General features: G+C 38.0%; 1 protein-coding gene across 1 annotated transcript in view; it reads right to left on the bottom strand.

Annotated features, from left to right (window-relative positions):
* Positions 1-26,674, bottom strand: part of M1AP (meiosis 1 associated protein) — a 70,729-nt gene that overhangs the window by 26,821 nt on the left and 17,234 nt on the right. Inside the window, exons 3-4 of the mRNA XM_058683600.1 lie at positions 21,518-21,703; positions 19,876-20,044 (exon numbers count right to left, since the gene is read on the bottom strand). Coding sequence (XP_058539583.1) covers positions 19,876-20,044; positions 21,518-21,703 — 355 coding nt within the window. The remainder of the gene's footprint in view (positions 1-19,875; positions 20,045-21,517; positions 21,704-26,674) is intronic.

Raw genomic sequence — 26,674 nt, 5'->3', positions numbered from 1 at the left:
TTTTATTACTCTGTCAATCCATGGCTTGCTCCTCCCCCAGAACTCAACTGGGAACTGACTCTGTCCCGGAAGTTATCCTTAATTATATTCTCCCTTATTTGGGTTTAATCAGCACCTCTTGGGTATCTGTGGGCTCCATTTGGGCAATACTAATTACATTTGCTAATTTGTTTCTTCTGAAGGGTTTTCTTCTCTTTCCGTGAGTTTATGAAAAGTAGTGGGATGTAATGTTAAGAGCAGGGTTTGAATTGCGACTTAAAAGTTGTTAGCTATGGGGGCACCTGGGTGGCTCAGTCGGTTAAGCGGTGACTTTGGCTCAGGTCATGATCTCGTGGTTTGTGAGTTCAAGCCCTGCATTGGGCTCTGTGCTGGCAGCTCATAGCCTGGAGCCTGCTTCAGATTCTGTGTCACTCTCTCTCTCTGACCCTTCCCTGCTCACGGTCTGTCTCTCAAAAAAATAAATAAACATTGAAAAAAAAAGTTGTTAGCTATGTGACTTTGGACAAAGTACAACCCATTTCATAGTTACAGTGAGGCAGAAGAAGTGAGATGATTATGTGTGAATGGCATGCGCAGGTCCAAGAGATGGCATTTTCTCCCCACCACTAACATAGGTAAGAACACCAACATGTAGAACTGTGTTTCTCACAAACAATGAAATGTGCTAAACCTGGGGGATGGGGAAGAGACTTCTCACATCTCAGATGTTGAAGAGCAGCTCCCACCTTGACTGGCGAGCAGGGCACTGGGCACTGAATGAGACAGGTCCCACTGACAGTATGAAATAGGAAGGTTACAGGAGTAAGTGCGGCTCTGGGTGTTCGGGTGGTTAGGACAAGGGAGGAAGGACTGGTGCATTGCAGCCAGCTGCAGGCAGCATTCACAGTCAGTGTTTGGACTTGCCCTGCCCTCCTGTGGCCACATGTAGTGATACCCTTTACTGAGCTCTTTGAAAGCTTTTCTGGAAGGGCCACAATAATACGAAAAACTAAGAAGGCCAAATCATTGAGAATAATGAGAATTTAGGTAATGCCTAAAGCAGTTCTTCTCAGAATTCAACCCTAAAACAGGGTTCCACAATGTAAATGTGTTTAAGGTGGGAGAATGTAACACTTTAACACACAAACAGATGTAGAATATTTAAAGTTGAGGCCCAGGAAAATGGTGATCCAGCTCAGTCCTGTAGACCCTCCCCAGGCCTATAGGACAGAATGGTTCCTTTTCAAATGGCCCTCACATGGCTTGTCCTTGGGCAGGATAGGCATTAGTGGTTCTGGAAACCCCCTGAAATTGTATACAATTCCATCTGTACATGTATAGGTGTATTCTAATAGGGTGGAGGAGGGGGATAGGCCCTTAGCTTATATCAGATTCTCAACAGTGCTGTGACCCCAAAAAGGTCAAGAACCACTGCAAAAAACTATGGAATTGTGGGGGCGCCTGGGTGGCTCAGTTGGTTAAGCATTCAACTCTTGGTTTCGGCTCAGGTCATGATCTCACGGTTCATGAGTTTGAGCCCCATGTTGGGCTCTGTGCTGACAGCATGGAGCCGGCTTGGGATTCTCTCTCCCTCTCTCTCTGCTCTAACCCCACTCGCTCTGTCTCTCTCAAAAATAAATAAATAAACAAACATAAAAAAAAAAAAAACTACAGAATTGTGATTTCTTAACCTCCCTGGGCCTGTTTGCAATTAGTACTGTCTACCTTCTGAATACAGGGGTAGTACAGGATGTTAATAACTAGGGTAAGTAATCAGAGTGGACAAAGTTTGCTCAGGAACAACTATGCAGAGCCATCCAACAACTGTCTTTAAATCAACAATGACATGAGGATGATCTCCAACAGTTCACAATGTTGGGGGCAGTCTGGCTTGTCTTTGCGAACTCACGTGCCTCATTTGTGGAGGCGATCCTTGGACCCTGGGAGAAAGGAGAAGCTCCTTGACAGGAGGTGACAGGGCAGTGATGGCTACGGCGGTGCAGACTCTGCAGGGCAATGAGTGCAGGACTGACCAAGTGCTGACTATCTTCCCAGGGCTCCAATCTCCAAGAGAGGTAAAACATCACTAGAACTATAATGAGGATAGAATTTATTTCCCAGAACTGTTCTCAGGGAAAGCAGTGATGACATTCATTCATTCATCCTTTCATTTATTTAATTCATCATTCCAATAATTATTTATTTAGTGCCTTCTAGGATCTGGGCACTAATTTTGTCAACAATGAAAGAGACAAAGTCTCTGCTTTCATTGCTTATATTCTAGTGGGAACAAACAAACAATAAACAAACAACATACAAATGACTGAAACAGAAAACAACAGATAATGATAGACGGTATGAAAAAAAATAAAGCATGATAAGGGTATGGTGTGTGTGTGTGTGAATATTTAGTTTGGCTGGACAGGTAAGTATTCTCTAAGAAGGTGACAGTTGAACAGAGAGACTTGAACCAAGTGAGAGGGGGTCTTGCTATCCCTGCTATTGGAGGAATAGCAAGAAGGCTAAAGCAGAATAAGGGAGAAAGTGAGGCCTGGCTGATAAGCTGCTGGGGTGAAGGATGAGGACTCCAGAGGCACATGCGCAGGTAACAAGAGGTAGGCACTACAGTAGCTTCTAAGAAGGGTATTTTCCATTATTGCGAGGCTTAGGTTTTGCTTAGGGAAATGTGCAAGATTGGGACACAGCACAGCCAGCACTTCTTTCCTTTCTCTTTCTCTTTGTAGCCTGTGGCTCCTAAACAATTGTTGAATTAGTATTTTAGAAATGTTTGTCTGCAGGTGTACAAAACTATTAGCTTGCATGGAATGCCCACATGTCTCTGCTCAGCCATCCCACACAGGCTTTCCTGTTCTGTGGTGGTAGTGAGTGGTGGTGGAAGGAGAGGAGAGGAATCTGGGAATCCCAGGAGCAGAGCTCAAGCAGAGACCCCTCAGCCTGAAGTGGACATGCCTCTTTCCCAGCCTAGTTGGCTACCCAGGAAGTTCTATGGTAGACAGTCAAGCTGATATAGCCTGAGGTGGGCTAAAAAAAGACTCAACTAAAGAATAAAATCATCATGAAATGATTTACGGTGGATGTTCTACACTGTGAGTAATAAACTCAGGAACTACGGGCCTCCCTAGCTCTGAAATAGATCCCAACCTAATTTCAAAGTAAGCAGACGAATTAGGAAAAGAAAATGTTTCCAGAGCAATTACATTGACCGGGAGATTTTAGAATCTCTTTTTCTTAGGCTTATGTATTTGTAAGGGGGGCAGAAGGCTATGACTGATGGTGGGGACTGCCCCATGGGCACTGCACCCCTAATCCCCACACCTCTGGAGCCACAGGAACAACCCTGGTTACAAGGAGCTGATGGTATTCCCTGCTAGTCATCCTGTTTTGAGTCGTGTAAGGCACCCTGCTCTGGGCAGCCCAACCCCAGAGGAGATCCTGCAGATGCAGGAAAGGAGGGTCTGGGTTAGTGAAGGGTGTGTGTATGCCTGAGGGCACCAGATTCAGCACCTTATCCACCTCGGTACCCCCAGCACTAGCACAGTGTCTGGCATACAACAGGAGCTCAATAAATGCTGCACTGCACAGGATAAACTAATTCTGGCCAGCCTGTTGCTTACTTTGTGATCTTAGACTAGTCTCTCATCACTCTAAGCTCAATTTCTCCATCTGTAAAGTGGGAATGATAGTAATACCTAGGCTTGGCATTCATTTGGATACAAAAAAAATGTTGATACCTGAAAGCACTCTGTAGACTTTAAGGCATCGTGCAACTATAAGGGATGGAAGATTAAATGTTATTTCTTTATTTTGAGAGACAGTGTGCACACAAGCAGGGCAGCGGCAAAGGGGGAGAGAGGGAATCCCAAGAAGACTCCACCCTCAGCACAGAGCCCGACTCGGGGCTCAATCTCATAAGACTATGAGATCATGACTGTGAGATCATGACCTGAGCTGAAATCAAGAGTTGGCTGCTTAACTGACTGAGCCACCCAGCCGTCCCTAAGGTATGAAAGATTAGAAAACTGCCTTCTAGCTGTCTGCATGTGAACATTTTAGTCACTAAAATCCAGTACCCTTTCTTTCTCTCTCTTTCTTTCTTTCTTTCTTTCTTTCTTTCTTTCTTTCTTTCTTTCTTTCTTTCTTTCTTTCTTTCTTTCTTTCTTTTTCTTTCTTTCTCTCTTTCTTTCTCTCTTTCTTTTTCTTTCTTTCTTTCTCTTTCTTTCTTTCTTTCTTTCTTTCTTTCTTTCTTTCTTTCTTTCATGTGTGTGATATTTTTCTCTTCAATAAACTATACAAGTTGTAAGAAAACATATTTCATTTATGGGCCTTAATAGTTCTATTTTCATTTTACTAAAAAAAAAAAAAATACAACCCACATGCAAAAGAGGTTGGTTGCTCCTGAGATACCAAAGTCTAAAGCATAGTTTAACTTGGAAAATACTAGACTTAGACAGTATTTAAAGAGTCTTTTTTTCCTGCACAAACATATTTACATAGTCTATAAACAAAAAAGCCTTTAATGTAAATTGCAACGCAAATCTGAAAACGTGACTAGGAGAAAGTGTTTTCATAGGCACTGTGGTGAGGGAGAACAGGAAAGCAGGTTATTTAAGAGGTTTGAATGGGGGCGCCTGGGTGGCTCAGTGGGTTGAGCGTCTGACTCTTGATATCGGCTCAGGTCATGATCCCACATGACCTCTCTCTCTTTCTCCCTCAGTCCCTCTCCTCTGCTCACACACACACTCTCTCTCTCCCTCTCTCTTTCTCTCTCAAATTAAAAAAAAAATAGAATAGTTAAAAAAAAGAGGTTTGAATGAAGAGGATGTGGGGCTGGGAAGGCACTAAATATATCAGCATGGCCCCAAGAACTAGCCCAAAGAGCTTTGTCTCTGTAATGCCCAATGGAGCCAAAGTAAGGATTTACTCTGAGGTGAAAACAAAAGTAAGAGGAACCAAGAAAGAATATAAAACTTACTGGAGAGCTTGGTAGAAGAAGAAACAGTTTTAAAAAGACACAGATCCATCTGGGTGCCTGGGTGGCTCAGTTGGTTAAGTGTCTGATTTTGGCCTAGGTCATGATTTTGCTGCTCACAAGTTCGAGCCCCATGTCAGAGCCTGGAGCCTATTTCAGATTCTGTGTCTCCCTCTCTCTCTCTGCCCCTCCCCCACTTGTGCTCTGTCTCTGTCTCTGTCTCTCTCTCAAAAAAAAATAAATATTAAAAAAATTTATATGCAAAAAAAGACACAGAGACCCAAAAAATCATAAAGCATATCTAGACAGACTGTGTGACAGCTTTGCGATCCTTCATATATGTATGGATTTTTGTGCTATTGGAAGTGTACATCTTCAGGGTATTGTATTTCTAGAAATGGGAGTGGTGAGTAAATGCACATGCCCCAAAACTGAATAATCCAATTATACAGTGGGCAGAAGACATGAATAGACATTTTTACAAAGAAGACATACACATGGCCAACAGACGCATGAAAAGATGCTCGACATCACTTATCATCAGGGACATGCAAATCAAACGTACAATAAGATATCATCTCACACCTGTCAGAATGGCTAAAATCAACAACACAGGAAACAATAGGTGTTGTTGAGGATGTGGGGAAAGAGGAATCTTCATGCACCATTGGTAGAAATACAAACTGGTGCAGCAACTCTGGAGAGTTGCTCTCCAGAGCAATGGAGGTTTCTCAAAGAGTTAAAAATAGAACTAGACCCTATGATCCAGCAATTATACTACTAGGTACTTATCCAAAGAATACAAAATACTAATTCAAAGGGATATGTTCACCCTGATGTTTATAGCATCATTATCTACAATAGGCAAGTTATGGATACAGTCCAAATGTCCATCAACTGATGAACAGGTAAAGATGGGCTATATATATAAAATGGAATATTACTCAAACATCAAAAAGAATGAAATCTTGCCATTTGCAATGATGTGGATGGAGCTAGACAGTATTATGCTAAGTGAAATAAATCAGTCAGAGAAAGACAAATACCATATGATTTCACTCATATGTGTAATTTAAGAAACCAAACAAACATAGGGTAAAAAAAGAGAGAGGCAAACCAAGAAACAGACTCTAAACTATAGAGAACAAACTGATGGTTACTGGAGAGGAGATGGGTGGGGGGATGGGTTAAATAGGTGATGAGGTTTAAGGAGTGCACTTGTGATGAGCAGCGGATGATGTATGAAGTGTTGAGTCATTAAATTGTACACCTGAGGGGCGCCTGGGTGGCGCAGTCGGTTGAGTGTCCGACTTCAGCCAGGTCACGATCTCGCGGTCTGTGAGTTCGAGCCCCGCGTCAGGCTCTGGGCTGATGGCTCGGAGCCTGGAGCCTGTTTCCGATTCTGTGTCTCCCTCTCTCTCTGCCCCTCCCCCGTTCATGCTCTGTCTCTGTCCCAAAAATAAATAAAAAACGTTGAAAAAAAAATTTTCTTAAAAAATAAATTGTACACCTGAAACTAATATTACACTGTGTGTTAACTAACTGGAATTTAAATAAAAACTTAAAAAGAGACTAAAATTTTAAAAATTTCAATAAATGAATCCACAGCAACAAAAAAATGCAAACAAACAAAAGGTAAATGCACATATCATTTTGTTAGATATTGCCAAATACCTCTCCAAAAGGGTTGTGCCACCGTGCATTCTACCAGCAATGTATGGATGGGTAGCCTCACCAACAGAATGTGTTCTCATACTTTTTTTAAACAGGTGGGAAGTAGTATGTCAGTGTGATCTCAATTTTCATTTTTGTAACTATGAGTGATGTTGAAAATATTTTCATATGTTTAAGGGCCATTTTAAAATATCTTTTGAATTATCTGCTCATGTCTTTTGTCCATTTTTTCTGTAGGGTTTTTGTCTTTTTTTTCCCTAAGTTTTTAAGTGTTCTTTTTATATTAGAGATATTAGTTCTTCCTCTCTACACCCCGCCCCCCCCCCCGATTCAAATTGCAAATACTTTGACCTAGTTTTTAAGTTGTCTTTTGACTTTGCTTCTGGTGGCTTTTGCCATGCCATATTTTTATTTTGCTATATTTTTGTTTTTATACAGTTAATTTTTATGTAGTTAAAAAAATACTATACCTGGATTTTGAGTCATAGGTAGAGAAACTTTCCCTATTCTAAGATTATAAAGGAATATATCAGTGTTTCCTTTTACTACTCTTTAAATATCATTCTTTACATTTAGGTCCCTGGTCCACTTGGAATACTTTCTAGATGGTTAGCCAGTTGCCCCAGCACCACTTCTGGAACAAGTCCATTTTTGCTCTTGTAATTTGAGAGGCTACCTTTATCTTATACTATATTTACATCTGTACTTGGGTCTATTTATGTCCCCAATCAATCCTTGTATTATGCTAACTAATGCTCCAGTGCTAGGTATATGATGGGGCCAATTTCAGGTGGGGAAGTGGCCAGATTGTCCAAGGCTGGGTGGAAATAAGAAAGGTCATTTGCCAAGTAAAGCTGGGGTAGTAGGTGCATCTGTAGGTGCTAAAGGATGAGAAGGAGAAAGGAGGTGGAGAGATGAGTTGGGATTTAATCAGAAGAACTTCTTTTAAGTTATAGTCTCATAAAGACAGAGAGAAATGATGGAGCACTTGAGCTTACTGAAGTGAATGGAAGATAGAAGAGGAGGTAAAAAGAAAGAACCAAACTGATCAACAGTGAATAGGGACTTCCCGACTGGTTGGGTTCTAATACCTTACAAACTGATTTTCTTCTAAATAACAGCTATAAACTCTAGATATAGATTATATACACACACATTTTTATATACACATATATATACACACGCGTGCGTGTGTGTGTAGTAAAAAACTAACAGCTGAGGGCTGTGGAGATTGAACAAAAGCGTATTTCAGAGAGGAATTGCAACTTGGGAGTAAGTGACCAGCAAAGAATGGGTTCCCCTGAGGGTGACCTCAGTGTTACCTTAGCATAGTAGCTAAAACCTTAATAGAAAGGCCTCTGTCTTTCACTGGCCTTACCAGGGGAAGGAGCCTGGGGCAAACAGAGACTCCAGAAAGTGAGGAAAAATCCGAGAAAGGAGGGAGCCAGAGAACCCAAAATTGTGTGTTTAAAACTCAGTCCAGGCATCTTGCTGACCCTTGCACTACACATGTATGGGGCAAACTGAAAGCAGCTCATAGTTTAGTGTTAATGCAAATGATATCTGAGTCCCTGACTACTGCAAGCCATGACAGATTACAGTTTGAATCTAACAAAGTTAATTATCTACCAAAACAATTACTTTTCAGAGTTATATAGTAGAATTCAGAGTCCCTATAACAACATTCACAAAATACAACGCAAATGTTTTTGGCATACGAAGAGTCAGAAAATGTGACCCAGTTTCAAAGGAAAATACAATCAACAGAAGCAAACACTGAGATGAGAAAGCTATCAGATTTATCAAAGACTTTAAAGCAGCATAATTATATAATTATATACATAAATTATAATTATGCTAAATGAGGAGTGGAAAATATGTTCATAATAAATGCAAAGATAGGAAATATCAACAGGGAAATAGAAAATATAAAAAAGAATAATATAAAAATTTTAGAACTGAAAAATACAATATTGAATAAAAAAATTCACTGCATGGGCTTAAAGAGCAGAGTGGAGATAAGAGATGAGAGGCCGTGAACTTAAAGATAGGTCAATGGAGATAATCTGAAAAAGAGAAAGAAAAAAGTTTGAACAAAACAAAACCAACCACAGAGGCTTGGAAAACTGTAAAGCAATTTTAAAATGTTTAACACGTGGGTAATTGGAGTCCCAGAAAAAGAGACAAAGGGGAATGAGATGGTAAATATACCTGAAGAGATGATGGCAGAAAATTTCCCACATTGAGTCAAGGATATAAATTTATATATAGGTTGTGATACTGTAACTTATAATAAGATATATTTGGTCTTTGTCCTGTTTCTGGCACAGAGCTCCTAAACTCTTTGGAATTTCCTAAGTGATGACAGCAATAAAGGTATCTTTTGTTGTATTAATGAGGCAACTTTTGGAAAGCACCTAAGGATGGGGTCCAGTTGCCAGAGGAGTCAATCATGTGATTAAGCGGTTGGAACTTTCAGTTCCACATAGTGGCCTCTGGGGAGGGGAAAGGGACCTGGAAGTTGAATCAATTACCAACGACCAATGATTTAATCACTTGTGCCTATACAATGAATTCCCCATAAAACCCCCTAAAAGGATATGGTTCAGAGAGCTTCTGGGTTAATGAACACGAGGAGATTTGGGGAGAGTGGGATACTGGGAGAGGGCATGGAAGCTCTGATTCTCTTTTCACACAGTTTGTTCTATGCATTTCTTTTATTGGGCTGTTCCTGAGTTCTACCCTTTTATAATAAAATGGTAATCTAGTAAGTAAAATGTTTCTCTGAGTTCTATGAGCCACTCTAGCAAATTAATCAAATCCAAGGAGGTGGTCATTGGAACCTCTGATTTATAGCTGATCAGTCAGAAGCATAGGTGACAACCTGGACTTGTAAGCGGTATCTGGTGTGTGCATGTGCATGTGTGCACATGTGTGCAGGTGCGAAATTATTGTGGGACAGAGCCCTTAATTTGTGGATCTGATGCTATCTCTGGATAGTGCTAGAGTTCAGTTAAGCTGTAGGACATCCAGCTGGTGTAGGAGAACTGCTTTTGTGGGAAATTGCCCCCACACATTGGAATTGGGCACAGAATGACTATAGATTCAAGCAGCTCAGTGAACCCTAAATAAGAAATCTGTGCCTGGTCACATCATTGTAAAACAAACATAAAGAGAAAATTCTTGAAAGCTGCCAGATAAATGATCCTTTCTATACAGAGGAAGGTGATTTAATGACTGAGACTTTTAATCAGAAACCAGGGAAGGCCAAAAGACAGTGGAACGACATTTTTAACGTGCTGAAAGAAAAAATAACCTGTCAACCCATAATTCTATATACAAAAAAATACTCTTAAAGAATAAAGGTGAAATATGCACTTTCAGATAAATAACAAACTAAGAGAATGTGTCACCATCAGAATTAGCTACAAGAAATATTAAAATTCTTTGACCTTTAGGACATGATATCCAAAGGAAACTTGGATCTTCAGGAATTAATGAAGAACACTGGAAAAGGTAACATAAAAGACTTTTTTCTCTTAGCTTCTTTAGAATACACATGATTGTTTAAAGCAAAATTTATGATACTGTCTTGTGTAATTTATAATGTATACGTAATACACATGACAACTACAACATAAAAGACAGTGTGTGTCTATATAGTTGCAAGGTTTCTATATTTTACATGAAATGGTACTATATTAATTCTAAGCAGGCTGCAGAAAAGTTTAAAAATATCCTTTAATCCCTGTAAGATTTCTACATTTTATGTAAAGCATCACAATTATTTTATTTTATTATTAAATTTTTTTAACGTTTTATTTATTTTTGAGGGGGAGAGAGAGCGTGAACAGGGGAGGGACAGAGAGAGAGGGAGACACAGAATCTGAAGACGGGCTTCAGGCTCTGAGCTAGCTGTCAGCATAGAGCCCAACGTGGGGTTCGAACTCACAAACCATGAGATCATGACCTGAGCTGAAGTCAGACACTTAACCAATTGAGCCACCCAGGTGCCCCTATTTTATTATTTTTTTAAGTGACCTCTACACCCAGCATGGGGCTCAAACTCACAACCCTGAGATCAAGAGTCACATGCTCCACTGCCTGAGCCAGTCAGGCACCCCTAAAGTATTGTAATCTTGAGGCTTCTATGTTTTACGTGAAATGGTAGTATATTGACTCTGAGTAGACTGTGACAAGTTAAGGACATATAACATAATCCCTAGAGCAGCCACTAAAAAGTAATGCATGGAAGGATAGTAAAATGACAACATATAAAATAGAATTCTAAAAGTAATAATCTACACTTGATCTTAGCCAAAAGGCTGAGAAGCAATCTAAAAGTAATAATCTAAAAAAAGCGGGAAAGCAGGGGAAAGGTGAAGAAAACCCCGAGAAGACAAACAAAAAATAAAACAGTATACCTAAATGCAACCATATCAATACTTAGGATAAATGTTAATGGGGTATATAGTCCAAATAAAAGGCCGAGATTAGCAGAATGGATAAAAAGCAAAACCCAATTACATACTGTCTATAATAAACTTTAAGTATAGAGACACAAATGGGTTGAAACAAATGGATGAAAAAAGATGAACCATAAACACAGTAAGACCTAAGAAAAATAAAAACATATCCATACAAAGATTTGTTTATGGATATTTGCAACAGCTTTAGTCCCAACAGTCAAAAACTGAAACAGCAAAAATGCCCATTACCAGGTGAATGGTTAAACAAAATGCGGCATATTTGTACAATATACTACTAGTCAGCAATAAAAGGAAACTACTGGTATAAACAACAACATGGATTAGTCTCAAAATCTGAAAGAAAGAAGTCAGACATAAAAGTATGTACTGTATGATTCTATTTGTATAGAGTGCAAACTAATCTATAGACAAAAAGTACATCAGTGGTATATTCTATGGAAATGAGGGAGGAAAGGAGTGTAAAGGGGCATAAGGAATCTTTTAGGCATGATAGATATGTTCTGTATTTCAATTGGGGTGATGATTTGTGGGCATATACAACTGTCAAAACTCACTGAATTGTACACTTTGAATGGATGCAATGTACAATGTGTAAATTATTCCTTTATAAACTTGGGGAGGAAAATTTTTCTAAATCTTTATTTTCAAACAACTTTAGATTTTCTGAACTCTAAAAAAAATTCTTTAATTCAATTTAAAAAAAGGGAAGAACTGACAATTTCTGAGACCATGGCTCCCATTAATGAAATAAGCAGATGTCTCTCTGTGTTAAAAATCTTTAGGTAATAAATACAATAATGGTTCTAATTTAGTCTTAACACACAGGGAAATGACTTTAATGTGGTTATCAAAGACAGACTCGATGAAGAGCTGCATTTTCTGGTCCATTTTCCAAGATGCTGAAAGGGGAAAACAATCCATATGTGGAGTTTGACAACTGCACTGAAGCATGAAGCATAAGATAGGCTTTTTTTGTTTTTACTTTTTTTCTGGAATCCTTTAGGTAGCAATGAATCTTTATCTTCTGTTTGGGTTGTTAACATTTGGTGTTTCCTGAGAACACATATGGATAAAATACCTTTCCAAAAGAGCTGACATTGATCCCTAGCAAAGTCTAGAGGAAATATTAACCAGATGGTTTGTGAGCATTTAGAAAGGGAACCTGATATCCTCGTGTACAAGGCTGAGAAATACAGGCTGGCTGACAGCATCATTAGGTTGATTTGTAACTGACTGAAAGACTAACATACCCAAGCGAGTGCACTGCTGTCAATCTGGACAGACGCCTTCTTGATGCCAAAGTGCATTGATCATACTAGCCATTTAAATTTTGGCATATTTATTACTTAGCCATTCTTTAGAAAGCTATTATAAGATTTTTACTATATGCAAATGAACATATGCAACACATATTTAAGCTACAAGCGTAACGGCACAAGGAATACTCATGAATCCTTGTTCTACTTAAGATGTAGAACATCAACACTACTACCAAGATATCTGCATGCTTTTTTCTGATCTCCTCCAAGGGACACCTTGCCACACTGAATTTTGTTTATCATTCCTTTCCTTTTAAAAGTACTTTTATTGTTTTAAACAAATACTTTATTACTTAATTTTGATTGAGCTTTATAAAGAGGTATCATATATCTTTGTTATCTGTTTTCTCAATATTGAGAAGATTCATCCACATTGTATGTAGCTGTGGTTCATTCATTTTCATAACTGTATGATATTCCATTTTGTGAATATACCTTGTAATATTTATTCATTCCTCATTCAACGGACATTTGAGTGGCTTCTAATTTGGGGGCTTTTTGAATAATGTCAATATTCACATTCCTGTATGTGTACAAATGGTACACATTTGTAGAAATTTTTGGAGATATTCTTCTAGGAACAGAATTGCTGGATTATAGGATATTGTGAATGTTACTTTACAACAGAATGACAAGCTGTGTACCAATTTACACTCTATCAGTGTATGAGAGTTTCTACTGCTCTGCTATTGTCAACACTATAGTGAGACTTCTTAATTTTTTGCAAACTAGTGAGCATAAAATGGCATATCATTTCAATTTGTATTTTGCTGCTTACTAATGAGGGTAAGACATTTTTTTATGTTAATTTGCCACCAACTTTTTCTTCTCTGTGAAATGCCTGTTCAGATCTTTTGCTCATTTCAAATATGGATTTTTTTTTTTTTAAAGTTCTTTATTTTGTGGCGTCTGGGTAGCTCAGTCACTTAAGCTCCGACTTCAGCTCAGGTCATGATCTCACAGCTTTGTGGGTTTGAGATCTGCACCATACTCTGTGGTAACAGCTCAGAGCCTGGAACCTGCTTCTGATTCAGTGTCTCTGTCTCTCTCTGCCCCTCCCCTGCTAGCATTCTTTCTCTCTCTCTCAAAAATAAATAAACATTAAAAAAATAGTTTAAGAAGTTCTTTGTTCTGTATACCAACTCTTTATTTGTCATATGAGTTAGAAATATAATTATAATTTATCTTATCACTTAATACATGGTGTCTTTTGAGACTGGGGGTGTTTTCTTGTTTCTTTTCCCCTCTCTCCCTCCCTCACTCTGCTCTCCTTCCTCCTTTTTTTCCTTCCTTCTTTCACTTCTTGAAGAGTTTGTGTAAGATTTGACTGATCTGTTCCTTGAAAGCTTGATATAACTTAACTGTAAAACTATCTAAATTGGTACATTATGGAAACCATTCCGATTTTTTATTTGAGTCAAATTTGTTACCTTTTTAGGAATGTGTCCATTTTTGTGTAAATGTTTGAATTCATAGTTCTATCTCCAGTTATGTTCTCTTTTCTGAATCCTAACATAGTTTCTTGTGCCTTTCCTTCTTTCTCTTTTTCCTTTATTAGTTTCACCAGAGGATTCTCTGTTTATCAGTTTTTTCAAAGAGCCAACTTTTGAATTGTTGATTATTTCCATTGCTCTTTTCAACTAAGGCAGTAAAGAGAATGGTTTAAGTATGCAAGATTTGGAGTCGAACTGCTTAGACTTGAATCCCTGCTCTATCTCTTAACTAAGAAACCTAGGGAAAGTTAATCTGTACAAGAAACTGTCTTAGTTTCTTCATTTATATCCATGAGGATTAATAAGATAATATGTGGAAACTATTTAGAACAGAAAGTATTTGGACAGTAAGTGCTTAATAAAATGTTGCTATTATTATGATCAAAAAGCAGAAGTTAGAGATCCATAAACAGAGTTAGGTTAAGAGAATGTGGCTTTTAGTTCATGTATCTTTTCCTTTAGGCGCAGAACTTACTTAAAAATGAGACAAGCTAGTAGCATTATTTCCTCCATTGACAGCTGTTTTATGGGATTATCTTTGGCTGTTGTAATTGGTAGGCTTTCTTAGACCCTAAATTTATGATCAAGATCCAGTATGAGAGATCTGCTCTAATGGGCAGGGTTGGCTTATATGCAAAGAGGGCATGTAAAGATAAAAAAAGTCTGCTAGCTTCCCCTGTGAGAGGTATACCTCCTCATAATCTCTATTTCATAAGTCAACACTTCTTAGTCCTCTTTTGAGAGCAAAAGAGGAACAAAATGGATAAACAGAAAAGAAAGGCAACAAAAACTGTTGGAAGTGTTTTGTGATATTTTGTTACATACAAACAAAACACCACATACATGAATTGTAACAATGTAACCTAGGGGCACCTGGCTGGCTTAGTCAGCAAAGCATGTGACTCTTGACCTCAGGGCCCTGAGTTTAAGCCCCACACTGGGCTGGGCCCTGGAACCTACTTAAAAAAAAAAACAAACACAAAAAAACCAATTACTGAGAAACAATGTGCAAAAATAAAATCAGTGTAATGAGGTAGTGGGATTATGAATGGTTTTAAATTTAAAAATTATTTTATGATCATATCTTCTTTTTCAATAAAAAAATTTTTAGAGCTTGAAATATTCTCAGTAAAAAGGCATATACAAAAAGGTTCTATTACTACTATTAATATCAATAGATAACATTTATTTACTGCTCACATGTGCCAGGCACTGTTCTATGTGCTTTACATACAAGGTGTATTTAATCCTCATATAAACCCTATGAGGCAGTTATTCTTATTAGCCCTATTTTGTAAATGAAAAAATTGTGGAATAAAAAGTTTAAATAACTTGTTGAAGTCACACAGTTCTTCAGTAAAATGTAAAAATCCAATTAGATAGTTAAATAAATAGTGATGAATTTATATAGTAAAATGCCTCACAGCTATTAAAAAGAAATCTGTTAGATCTCTATGTGCCAATATGGAGAAAATTACTGGATAATTAGAGAAATGAAAAAAATAAAAATGCAGACAGAATATAGGTACATTTTTAGGAAAGTATTAATAACAATAATAATGTTACATATATGTCCATGTCCATATGTGTAAGGACAATGATTCAGCAGAATGTGCCCTACATAGCTGATGGTGGTTATCTCTGGAGAGAGCAGAATTTTGGGTCATTCTGAACCATCTATATTATACTCCCGCAATGTTTAAATTTGTACAACTTGTAATAAAAAAAATGTTAAAATGACCAGATAAAAGCTACCACAAAGAGAGCTGGGCTGGATCTTCAGCTACATTTTAAAACAAAGAAAAAATGAACAAGTTAGACCAAGCAAGAACAGCTGAAAGGAATTACCACTTATGTGGCTGCAAGAAAATATATAATAGGCTCTATAGTCTGAACGTTAAAAGAACACCTTAACTGATACAAATGTGATTTAATCTTTTCCTTTTATTTTTTTAAAAAAAAATTTTTTTTTTCAATGTTTTTTATTTATTTTTGGGACAGAGAGACACAGAGCATGAACGGGGGAGGGGCAGAGAGAGAGGGAGACACAGAATTGGAAACAGGCTCCAGGCTCCGAGCTGTCAGCACAGAGCCCGACGCGGGGCTCGAACTCACAGATGCGAGATCGTGACCTGGCTGAAGTCGGCCGCTTAACCGACTGCGCCACCCAGGCGCCCCTAATCTTTTCCTTTTAGATTTTATTAAAAACCATTCTAAAATGTGAATCTAGGGGCGCCTAGGCGGCTCAGTCGGTTGGTTAAGTGTCCGACTTTGACCCAAGTCATGATCTCGCTGTGCTGACAGCTCAGAGCCTGGAGCCTGCTTTGGATTCTGTCTCCTTCTCTCTGCCCCTCCCCGATTCCTGTGCTGTCTCTCTCTCAAAACTGAATAAACATTAAAAAAAACTTTTAAATAAAGTTTTAAAATGTGAGTCTACTTTCTTCATTTCTTTTTTTTAACGTTTATTCAGTTTTGAGAGAGAGAGCGAGAGAGAGAGCGCAAGTGAGCACGAGCTGGGAAGGGGCAGAGAGAGAGGGGAACAGAGGATCTGAAGCAAGTTCCACGCTGATAGCAGAGCCCAACGTGGGGCTCGAACTCATGGATCATGAGACCATGACCTGAACCGAAGTCGGACACTAGACCAACTGAGCCACCCAGACACCCCTACTTTCTTAATCTCTAAATTCATTGTTATTTTGATAATTCTGGACCTTGCAGTCTCTGAGTCATCTTTACAATTAGTTTTCACTGTGCAGGACTGCATTAAAGGAGGCAGCATTTAGACCAATTGAAGGATATATTCTCATAGTTACTTTTTAAACAAATCTGCAATATCAACATTTCTCTGTAACCTGTCTCCTTCTCCAAAAGTGGAGTATAGACACTTTTTATTTAATTGATGATCATCATTACCAGAGTTAAAAAAATATATAAACAGACTTAAGAAGTATTTTAATTAATTCATGATATTCATGGGCTACAAAGGGAACCTATGAGTGTTTAAGATATGAACCTAACTATTTGAGTTGATGTCAGAGAGGGTGACTATCACCTGTCCCAAATCATTTTTCCCCCATTCACTTATTTTTTCAAGAAACATTTATTGAGGATCTTCTATGTACCAGGCAGAATGATACATGGTGATATAAAGATGCATTAGACACAGTCTTATCCTCAGGTACCTTACAGTCCACTTGGGACCTGGCCATTAAAAACAAATCTCAGAAATATTAAACCACCCATGTGCAAAAATTTTCAAAAATATTAACAAGACTAGCTAACTTTTACTGAACATTTATTATACATTAAGTAATTAACACACATGATCTCATTTGATCCCCAGAACTACTGCATAGGGCAGGAATTAATAACTAAGGCTTAGATACTAAGTACCTTGCCCAAAGTTGCATAGCTAGTGAGTGACAGAACTGTAATTAAGACTCAGGCAACCTTATTCCAGAGCATTGATCCTTTTGAGAATAAGAGAAGTTGCTTTTGCTAATCTCTCCATAAGGACACCAAGATGAGATAAACATCAATGGAATAAAAAGAATTAATTATGAGGAAAGTAGAGGCACACTGGGAAGATTTCAAACTATGAACCGTATATACACTTAACCCATGAAGAGGAATTACAAGTAATTTATGGAATGATGTATTATTTATAAGCAAATAGGAAGTTACTGGAAGAATCATCAGCAGTGACACAAAGCAGAAAGCGTCTTTCCTAAATGTAAAAGCTCTTCTATACAGCTCTGCTCCCTAACTATTCTAAATAAAGGCACCATGTGGAGAGTACTCTGAGCTCTGTGCCACTAGAGATACAGTAAATTCTTTCTGGATACAGTCACTGAAGAGAGAAGAGGACATAGTCCATGCCTGATATCCATGGCCAAAGAGAAAGAAAAAGAGCTCTCTCAGATTCAGCTTGAAAACCTACTAGGGAGGACTCTGGTGGCCTAAGGAACTATGATGGCCTGACTTGGGTCATGGTCCTCTCTGAGACCAGGAAGGTAGAGGTGTTACTAGAGAATGGGGATTCAGCGGATGCTTGGCAGACCAAGAACCATCTCCACAGGTATCACTGTCATCAATTCATTCAACAAATACCTCCTATAATCTAGGATATGTTACACACCGGGACATAGAAATGAGTAAGACAAATTCCTAATCCCAGGGCAATTATAGTTTAATGCAAAAAGAAAAGATATGAGGTAGTTTACAGATTAGATGAGAAAACACAATTATCACACAGTAAAATAATGGTGAACAATTCTCCATGGCATATAATTAAGAGCTAAATCATTTGGTACAGACCACAAATGATGTCACTGTTCCAAGGAGAGAAAAATCCATATAGTAATCAGTAGCATGAAGTAGGACTTAAGGGAGGGGGAGGATTTGGCTGGAAGAGATTAAGGGAGGGAACTCAGGAGAGAAGAGGGAATTCAGAGGAAAAGACTACTATAAGTGGAGAGATGGAGAGGGAAACACATTCAGTGAGGAGACTGGCTTGAGAAAAGCAGAGAGTGACAAGTAGGTGAGAGTTCGTAAACCACACAGCTAAGGCTGGTACCCTCCCTCCTGGACCAGAACAATGTCAATGGCCTCATGATGCTGGAAAGATCCACATGTGTCAGGATTTGAGGGGAAACACACCCTTAGTTACTAACTCTTTGACCTAATTAGCGGGTTATCCAAGTGTGACCAGGAAGAGATCAATGGTGTCAAAACAGTGGGCTCCTCCCATGTGCACAACCTTGGAGAAGGCCAACGGCCAGAAAGGGCTGCTGACGGGTGAACAATAACTTGCGTATTGGTTAAATTAAAACTGGTTAAGAACCTCTTAAACTCCATAATTTGGGAATCTCTACTTGACTTTCTGACTAAAATCTTTTCATAAATTTCTGTTGTCTTAGAATGAAATCTAAATGTCCTCAAATGGCATATATGGCTTTTCTTGATCTAATCCTTGCCTCCCTTTACAGGCTCACTCTTGCCTCTGCCTGACAGGCTCTAGTCATAGGGAACCATGGGCACTTCCCTGAAAATTGATTTACCTTGCTTTCTCATGCCCCCAGGTCTCCTTTTTGAGTGCCCTTTTCCTTCTTCCTCTGCATGACTAATTCCTACATGTCCTTTAACACTCAGTTTGAATATTTTCTGTTCTGGGAAGTTTAGAATTATTAGTGATTTATGTAGGATTTATTGGCAGGGGCCTGGGCACCGGAGGTTGCTGGGTCAGGGTAGGCAGGCTGGGGACACCAGGATTGGGAAGCTGGCAACTAAGAACCCTATCATGGGGAGGTGGGAAGGATGCAGGAGGCAGGGTGTGTGTGAGCTGAGACTCTAATCCCCTGGCACATCCTCCATTGTTCTATCAGACTTAACTTAAAAAATATAAATCCAAAGATAAAATTATGAAGAAATTCAAGAGAGCAACCAAAGAGCATTAAATCCTAAGCATAGGGTCTTTCTGAATGCATGGCCCTGTGTGACTGTGTGCTCATAAACCTATGAAGCCAGCCCTGTGTATAAATCTGTTCATTCAGCATTGGTTATAATAGCAAAGTGTAACAAACCAAATTGTTTGTTAATAAGTGATTAAACAAACAAACTATGGTCCAACCACACAAAAAAAATCATGCAGCCAGTAAAAAATAAGACAGATCTACAGATACTAACACAGATAGCTGTCCAACACACAAAGAAGGTTATAGAATATTACATATAGCGTGATCCCATTAGAATAGTAAATACATACTTAATATATATTTAATATGTATAGGTCTATATATACACCTGGAAACACCTGTCTGAACTGTAGTGAAGTCTGTTGGTTTCTTTTCATTGAAGAACAAAAAGACCATGGAAAATAATCTTCCTGACTACTTATTAAAATTCTTTTTACCTTTTCCTTTCATTCTTACCATCGCTGCTAGGCTCTTCAACAGGGGATACTGAGTCCATACACTCTAGGACTCCCTCTGTGATCTCAACCACCTGAAGTCTCCTGACCCTTACTAGGTCTGTATCTTTCAATCCTTCCTCCAATTGTTTGACCACCTCTTTTCCAGGCTGAGAAGTCAGAACAGTAATCTGGAAATAAATTCAAGAATCAATGTACCTACTTTCCCTGATGTACAGACTGAAGGATATAATAGATCACATATGAAGGATAAACACAGCAGAAAACTTTGGCAGTGGCTATTGTCTTTAAGACAAAGAAGAGGGTTTCATGGCAACTTAAGAATCAAATTTCATTTACCAGATTGTGGTGGGAGAGATCTGGTGGGACAAATCCTCACAGGACCCTTCCAAACAGGTGGGACCTACCCCAGAAAGTGACCAGTGAGAAGTCATCCCTGTTTTAGTTTTTTAAAATTGCTTGAAGCACTGGCAGCGTCTCTCATGCTAAAAATGCTTTAATGTTATAAGGTAACAAAGGAAAGAAAATCCTTAAATTCCAATCACTAAGTGTGTATTAAATATCAGAGAGTCTCAATGCTTCTTTCTCATGGTGGTGCTTCCACACAGACTTCTCTCCTTGTTCAACCTGGATACAGGTAAACTGTTTCTTTTGCTCTCAACTCTAAAATGTACTTACTCTAGATCAGTATAGCTAACCTGAAGGAATATTGAGGTGTTTGTGTATAATCTGAATATTTATTCCACCTGAATGAATATACTATATGTTTTCATTAGCAGTTTTGTCTTGAATTTTAAAATCTGGAAGGCAAATATTAAATATATACAATTCTCTTTCGTACTTGGACTTTTTTTTTGGTGCTTAGACATTTTTAATTAAAGAAGAAGAATGCAGATAAAAGCAGCTATTTTTTAAACTCATCTGTTTGATGCTTGCTGTTTTTGGAGACTGAATGTGTTTTTAACTAACAGCACTCACCCACCCAGTGGAGTATTGAGGCATGACTTACTTATATATTTTTAAGATTATCTTAGTCTGCACTATAATTTTAGTAGTCTTTAAATTTGCACATTTGCTAAGTCTAAGAAAATTTATTCAATTAGATGCCAAGATTTGACTAACAACAACTGTAAATTCTTTTTTTTTTTTTTTAAGTAGGCTTCACACCTAGCACAGAGCCCAATGCAGAGCTTGAACTCATGACCCTGGGATCAAGAACTGAGCTGAGAAGAAGAGATGGACACTTAACCCACTGAGCCACCCAAGCATCCCATCAATTGTAAATTCTTAAGGATGCCCAGTAAATATAAATATAGACACTGATCTAGCCAGTTTAGCAATTGCTTCGTAAGTTCCAAAAATCCAGAGGCAGACGGCATATTCAGATTTTATTTTGATTTCAGTTTTCATTATAATTCATGTGAGCCCATATTTTTAGCGTCCCTCTCTATGCCTAGCTCTGTATTAAGAATTGCACGGGCTAGAGGAAAAATGGAACATATCTCTGCCTGCAGGGAGATGAAAATCTAGCCTTGAAAATTACCTTCAAAGTGTATAAAACAGAGAAAAATATAAGGATGACAAATAATGAAGCTCCAGAGGGACTGAAATGGGCTTAGAGTCCTAAGGCCAGGATCTCTTACCTCCAGAGAAGTGTAGCTCAGAGCTGGACCTGTGGCCACGTGTCTGGTGTACTGTTTGAACTGCTGGAGCCCATCCTCTACTGCCAGCTGCAGAGAAGTGCTGTGTGGTCTGAAACAGCCTTCTTTCTGCAACGTGCGGAGTTCTGAGATGCAGGCCTGCAGCCTAGCAAAGTTCCCTTTCACTTGCTGCAGAGAAAAATGAATGAAAGATGCACATCTTTAGTGGCCCAGGTTCCAGATTAATTGGCAGTCTAACTTAATTACTAATTACTCCCCAGGGGTCTCTTCCCTTCCTGAAACCTGCTTATTTGACCAATATCTACTCAGTGCCTACTATGTTCCAGGCACTGCACTAAAATCTTCCATACACCAGAGAAAAGAAAATTTGTAGCCAAAGGGCTTTGATTACATGGAGTTACCAGAAACAGGAAAGGAAGTGTTGGAACTCATTCACTCACCCAAAGGAAAGTTTAGTTGTGACTGCTGAGTTTAACTTTGGGGTGGTCTGCAAACTGGAGGCCTAGCAGGGTCACTCTCAAACATTATCTTCATTTCTAGGCACTGGGAGCTTCTCTACTTCCCAGAAATGAGGATTCTGATGTGGTTGATCATTTCAGAACTGATAAGGTCCTACCCAGTCTGCTCCTCAGGATCACTTCAGTAAAGAAGAGGTGCTTGGCTCAGTCTGCAGTCAGCTCAAGGAGCCAACAGGTAAACCTCTTGGTTCTCCTCACCCCCCTTTATAAAAAGTTGCTATCAACTTTTTATATATATATAATATATATAATATGTAATATAATATATAATATACAATATTAATTATATATTTATAATTATATAATATAATATATAATATAGAATATAATTATATATTATATATTTATAATATATTATTAATATAATATTAATATATATTCTATATTATATTATTATATTATATATAATTATATAATTATATATAATTATAGGCCTCTGGTCTATAATTATATTATATATAATTATATATTATATATTAATATATAATATATATAATAATATATAATATAATAATATATATAATAATATATATAATCTGTTACCTTTCCTAAGGATGTATATACATTTTGAATAAATGTGGAATGAAAATTTGTAACATTATTTGAATTCCAAGCATCAATAGCAGGTGGGGGTTGGGTGCAGAAAAATGATTACTTGGGATAAGGAAACCTTCCTGACAAAGAGCAGAACTGAGCAATATTTGCAAAATGCACATAAAATATATAAGCATGAGCTGCAATACTGTCAGGGTACAAAGACTGCTTAAGTCAACCCCTCCCTCACTCAATTCCACAGCTGCTTACTTTGTGAATATGCTCCTCTCCCTGAGTTTCTGGGAAAAACACAAGAAACAGGATGAAATGGTTACACAAAAAGAGCTTGCAATTTAGATGGGAAGATAAGAAACCTAGTCAAGAAAGCAATGAGAACAAATGAGACCATAGGTATAGACCAGAGGCCTTCAAGAATTTCTTTTCACGTACCCCCTAAAAGAATCTGATGAATGATTCGTTCATTCATTCATTCATTCCAAGTTTTTACTTAAATTCCAGTTAGTTAACATATAGTGTAATATTAGTTTCAAGAGTAGAACTTAATGATTCATAACTTACATATAACACCCATACTCATCACAAATACCCTCCTTAATCCCCTTCACCTGTTTAACTCCCCCAACCCCTGCCCACCTCCCCTCCAGCAAGCCTCAGTTTGTTCTCTATGGTTAAAACTCTGTTTTATGGTTTGCCTCTCTCTCTTTTCCCCCCACTATGTTCATCTGTTTCGTTTCTTATTTTCCACATATAGGTGAAATCATAGTATTTGTCTTTCTCTGATTTAATTTCACTTAGCATAATAGTCTCTAGCTCCATCCACACTGTTGAAAGTGGCAAGATCTCATCCTTTTTGATGGCTGAGTAATATTCCATTATATATTATATTATATTATATTATATTATATTATATTATATATACACACACACACCACAAATTCTCTCTGCATTCATCAGTTGATGGACATTTGGGCTCTTTCTGTAGTTTGGCTATTATTGATAATGCTGCTATAAATGTCACGGTGCATGCTCCCCTTTGAATCTGCATTTTTGTATCCTTGGGTAAATACCTAGTAGTGCAATTGCTGGATTGTAGTTCTATTTTTAACTTTTTGAGGAGGCCCCATAGTGTTTTCCAGAATGGATGCACCAGTTTGCATTACCACCAACAGTGTAAGAGGGTTTCCCTTTCTCTGCATCCTCACCAACACTTGTTTCCTGTGTCATTCATTTTAGCTATTCTCATTGGTGTGAGGTGATATATCATTGTAGTTTTGATTTGTATTTCCATGATGATGAGTGATGTTGAGCATTTTTTCATGTTCTGTAAGCCACCTGCATGTCTTCTTTGGAAAAATGTTTATTCATGTCTTCTGCCCACTGCTTAATTTTCTGCCCACTGTTTTTTGGGTGTTGAATTTGTTAATAAGTTCATTATATATTTTGGATACTACCCCTTTATCAGATATGCAATTTGCAAATATCTTCTCCCACTCCAAAGGCTACTTTTTAGTTTTGTTGATTGTTTCCTTCACTGTGCAGAAGCTTTTTATTTTGATGACATCCCAGTAGTTTAGTTTTTCTTTTGTTTCCCTTGTTTCAGGAGACACATACAGTAAGAAATTGTTACAGCCAATGTCAAAGAGGTTACTGCCTGTGTTCTCCTCCAGGATTTTGATGGTTTCCCGTCTCACATTTAGGTCTTTCATCCATTTGAATTTATTTTTGTGTATGGTATAAGAGAGTGGTCCAGTTTCATTCTTTTGCATGTTGCTGGCCAGTTTTCCCAACACCATTTGTTGAAGAGACTATCTTTTTTCCATTGGATATTCTTTCCAACTTTGTCAAAGATTAATTGTCCACATAGTTGTGGGTTCATTTCTGAGTTTTCTATTCTGTTTCATTGATCCATGTGTTTGTTTTTGTGCCAGTACCATACACTGTCTTGATCACTACAAGTTTATAATATAACTTGAAGTCTGGACTTGTAATGTCTCCAGTTTTCTTCTCTTTTTAAAGATTACTTTGGCTATTTGGGATCTTTTGTGGTTCCATACACATTTTAAGACTGTTTCTTCTAGCTCCATGAAAACTACTGGTGGTATTTTGATAGGGATTGCATTAAATATGTAGATTGCTTTGGGTAATATAGGCATTTTAAAATTTGTTTTTCCAATCCATGAGCATGGAATGTCTTTCCATTGTTTTGTGTCATCTTCAATTTCTTTCAACCATGTTTTATAGTTTTCAGAGTACAGATCTATTTATCTCTTTGGTTAGATTTATTCCTAGGTATCTTATGGTTTTTGGTGTAATTGGGATTGAGTGCACTTGGTTTCAATCAAATGGGATTGATTCCTTGATTTCTCCTTCTGTTGCTTATTTGTATTGAAATGCAATAGATTTTGGTATGCTGAAATTGATATGTTTGATTTTGGTATGTTGTGTCCTGCAACTTTACGAAATTTGTGTATCAGTTCTAGCAGTTTTTTGGTGAGTATTTTGGGTTTTCTATATAAAGTATTATGTCATCTGCAAATAGTGAAAGTTTGATTTATTCCTTGTCAATTTGTATACCTTTTATTTCTTTTTGTTGTCTAAATGCTGAAGCTAGAACTTTCAGAACTATGTTAAATAACAGTGGTGAGAGTGGACATCCCTGTCTTGCTCCTGACCACAAATGAAAAGATCTGTTTTTCCCCATTGAGATTATTAGCTGTGGGCTTTTCATATATGGCCTTTATTATGTTGAGATTTGTTTCCTCTAATCTTACTTTGTTGAGGGTTTTCATCATGGATGGATGTTGTGCTTTGTCAAATGCTTTTTCTGAATCAGCTGAAAGGATCATATGATTTTTATCCTTTCTTTTATTAATATGGTGGATCATGTTGATTGATTTACAAATACTGAACCACCCTTGTAGCCCAAGAATAAATCCCACTTGGTCATGGTGAATGATTCTTTAATGTACTGCTGGATTCAATTTGCTAGTTTTTTATTGAGAATTTTTGCATCAATGTTCATGAGGGATACTGGCCTGTAGTTCTCTTTAAAAAATTTTGTTTTTTGGGGGCACCTGGGTGGCTCAGTCAGTTAAGCATCTGACTTTGGCTCAGGTCATGATCTCGTGGTCCCTAAGTTTAAGCTCGTGTCGGGCTCTGTGCTGACAGCTTGGAGCCTGGAACCTGCTTCAGATTCTGTATCTTCCTCTCTCTCTACCTCTCCCCTGTTCATGCTCTCTCTGTCTCTTGAAAATAAATAAACACTTAAAAAAATTTTTTTTAAATTAAAAAAAACTACTGGTGGTATTTTTTTTTAATTTTTTGTTAAATTTTTTTAACACTTAAAAATTTCTTTTAAGTGTTTATTTTTGAGAGAGAGAGCGAGAGAGCACACACACATGCAACAGGCGAGGCACAGAGAGAGGGAGAGAGATAACCCCTAAGCAGACTCCTTGCTGTCAGCATAGAGCCCAGTGTGGGGCTCAAACTCAGGAACCATGAGATCATGACCTGAGCCAAAATCAAGACTCAGATGCTTAACTGACTGAGCCACCCAGGCACCCCCAATTTTTTTAAAGTATATTTATTTATCTTTGAGAGAGAGAGAGAGAGAGAGAGCGAGCAGGGGAGGGGCAGAGAGAGAGAGGGAGAGAAAGAATCCCAAGCAGCCTCTGTGGCCATGAGCGCAGAGCCGGAGGCAGTGCTCAAATCCACAAACCATGAGATTATGACCTAAACCGAAACCAAGAGTCAGGTGCTTAACGGACTGAGTCATCCAGGCACTCCTGCATTTTTATTTTGAAAACTGAAACAAAAAGCTTGTTTCCTGTAATTAAAATTTTTTTTTACTAGGATGACCTCCTGATAGTTCTGCAAGGGGGATACAATAATCTTTAGGGAAGGGAAATGATCTTCCAAAAAGTTCTGAAAATATTGCCTATTTTGTATTGGAAAATTCTGCCAAATGCAATGGTTTTGGAAATATTGGAAATTAAGCCGTTCTTTCTTACATTAACCAAATAATAGGGCCACTTACTGCTTGAGAACTCTCCTGGTTGATAACTTG

This window comes from Neofelis nebulosa, chromosome 9, assembly GCF_028018385.1.
Source record: "Neofelis nebulosa isolate mNeoNeb1 chromosome 9, mNeoNeb1.pri, whole genome shotgun sequence".
Lineage (NCBI taxonomy): Eukaryota > Metazoa > Chordata > Mammalia > Carnivora > Felidae > Neofelis > Neofelis nebulosa.
The sequence above is the reverse complement of the archived record's forward strand: the minus strand, read 5'-3'. Positions and strand labels throughout refer to the sequence as shown.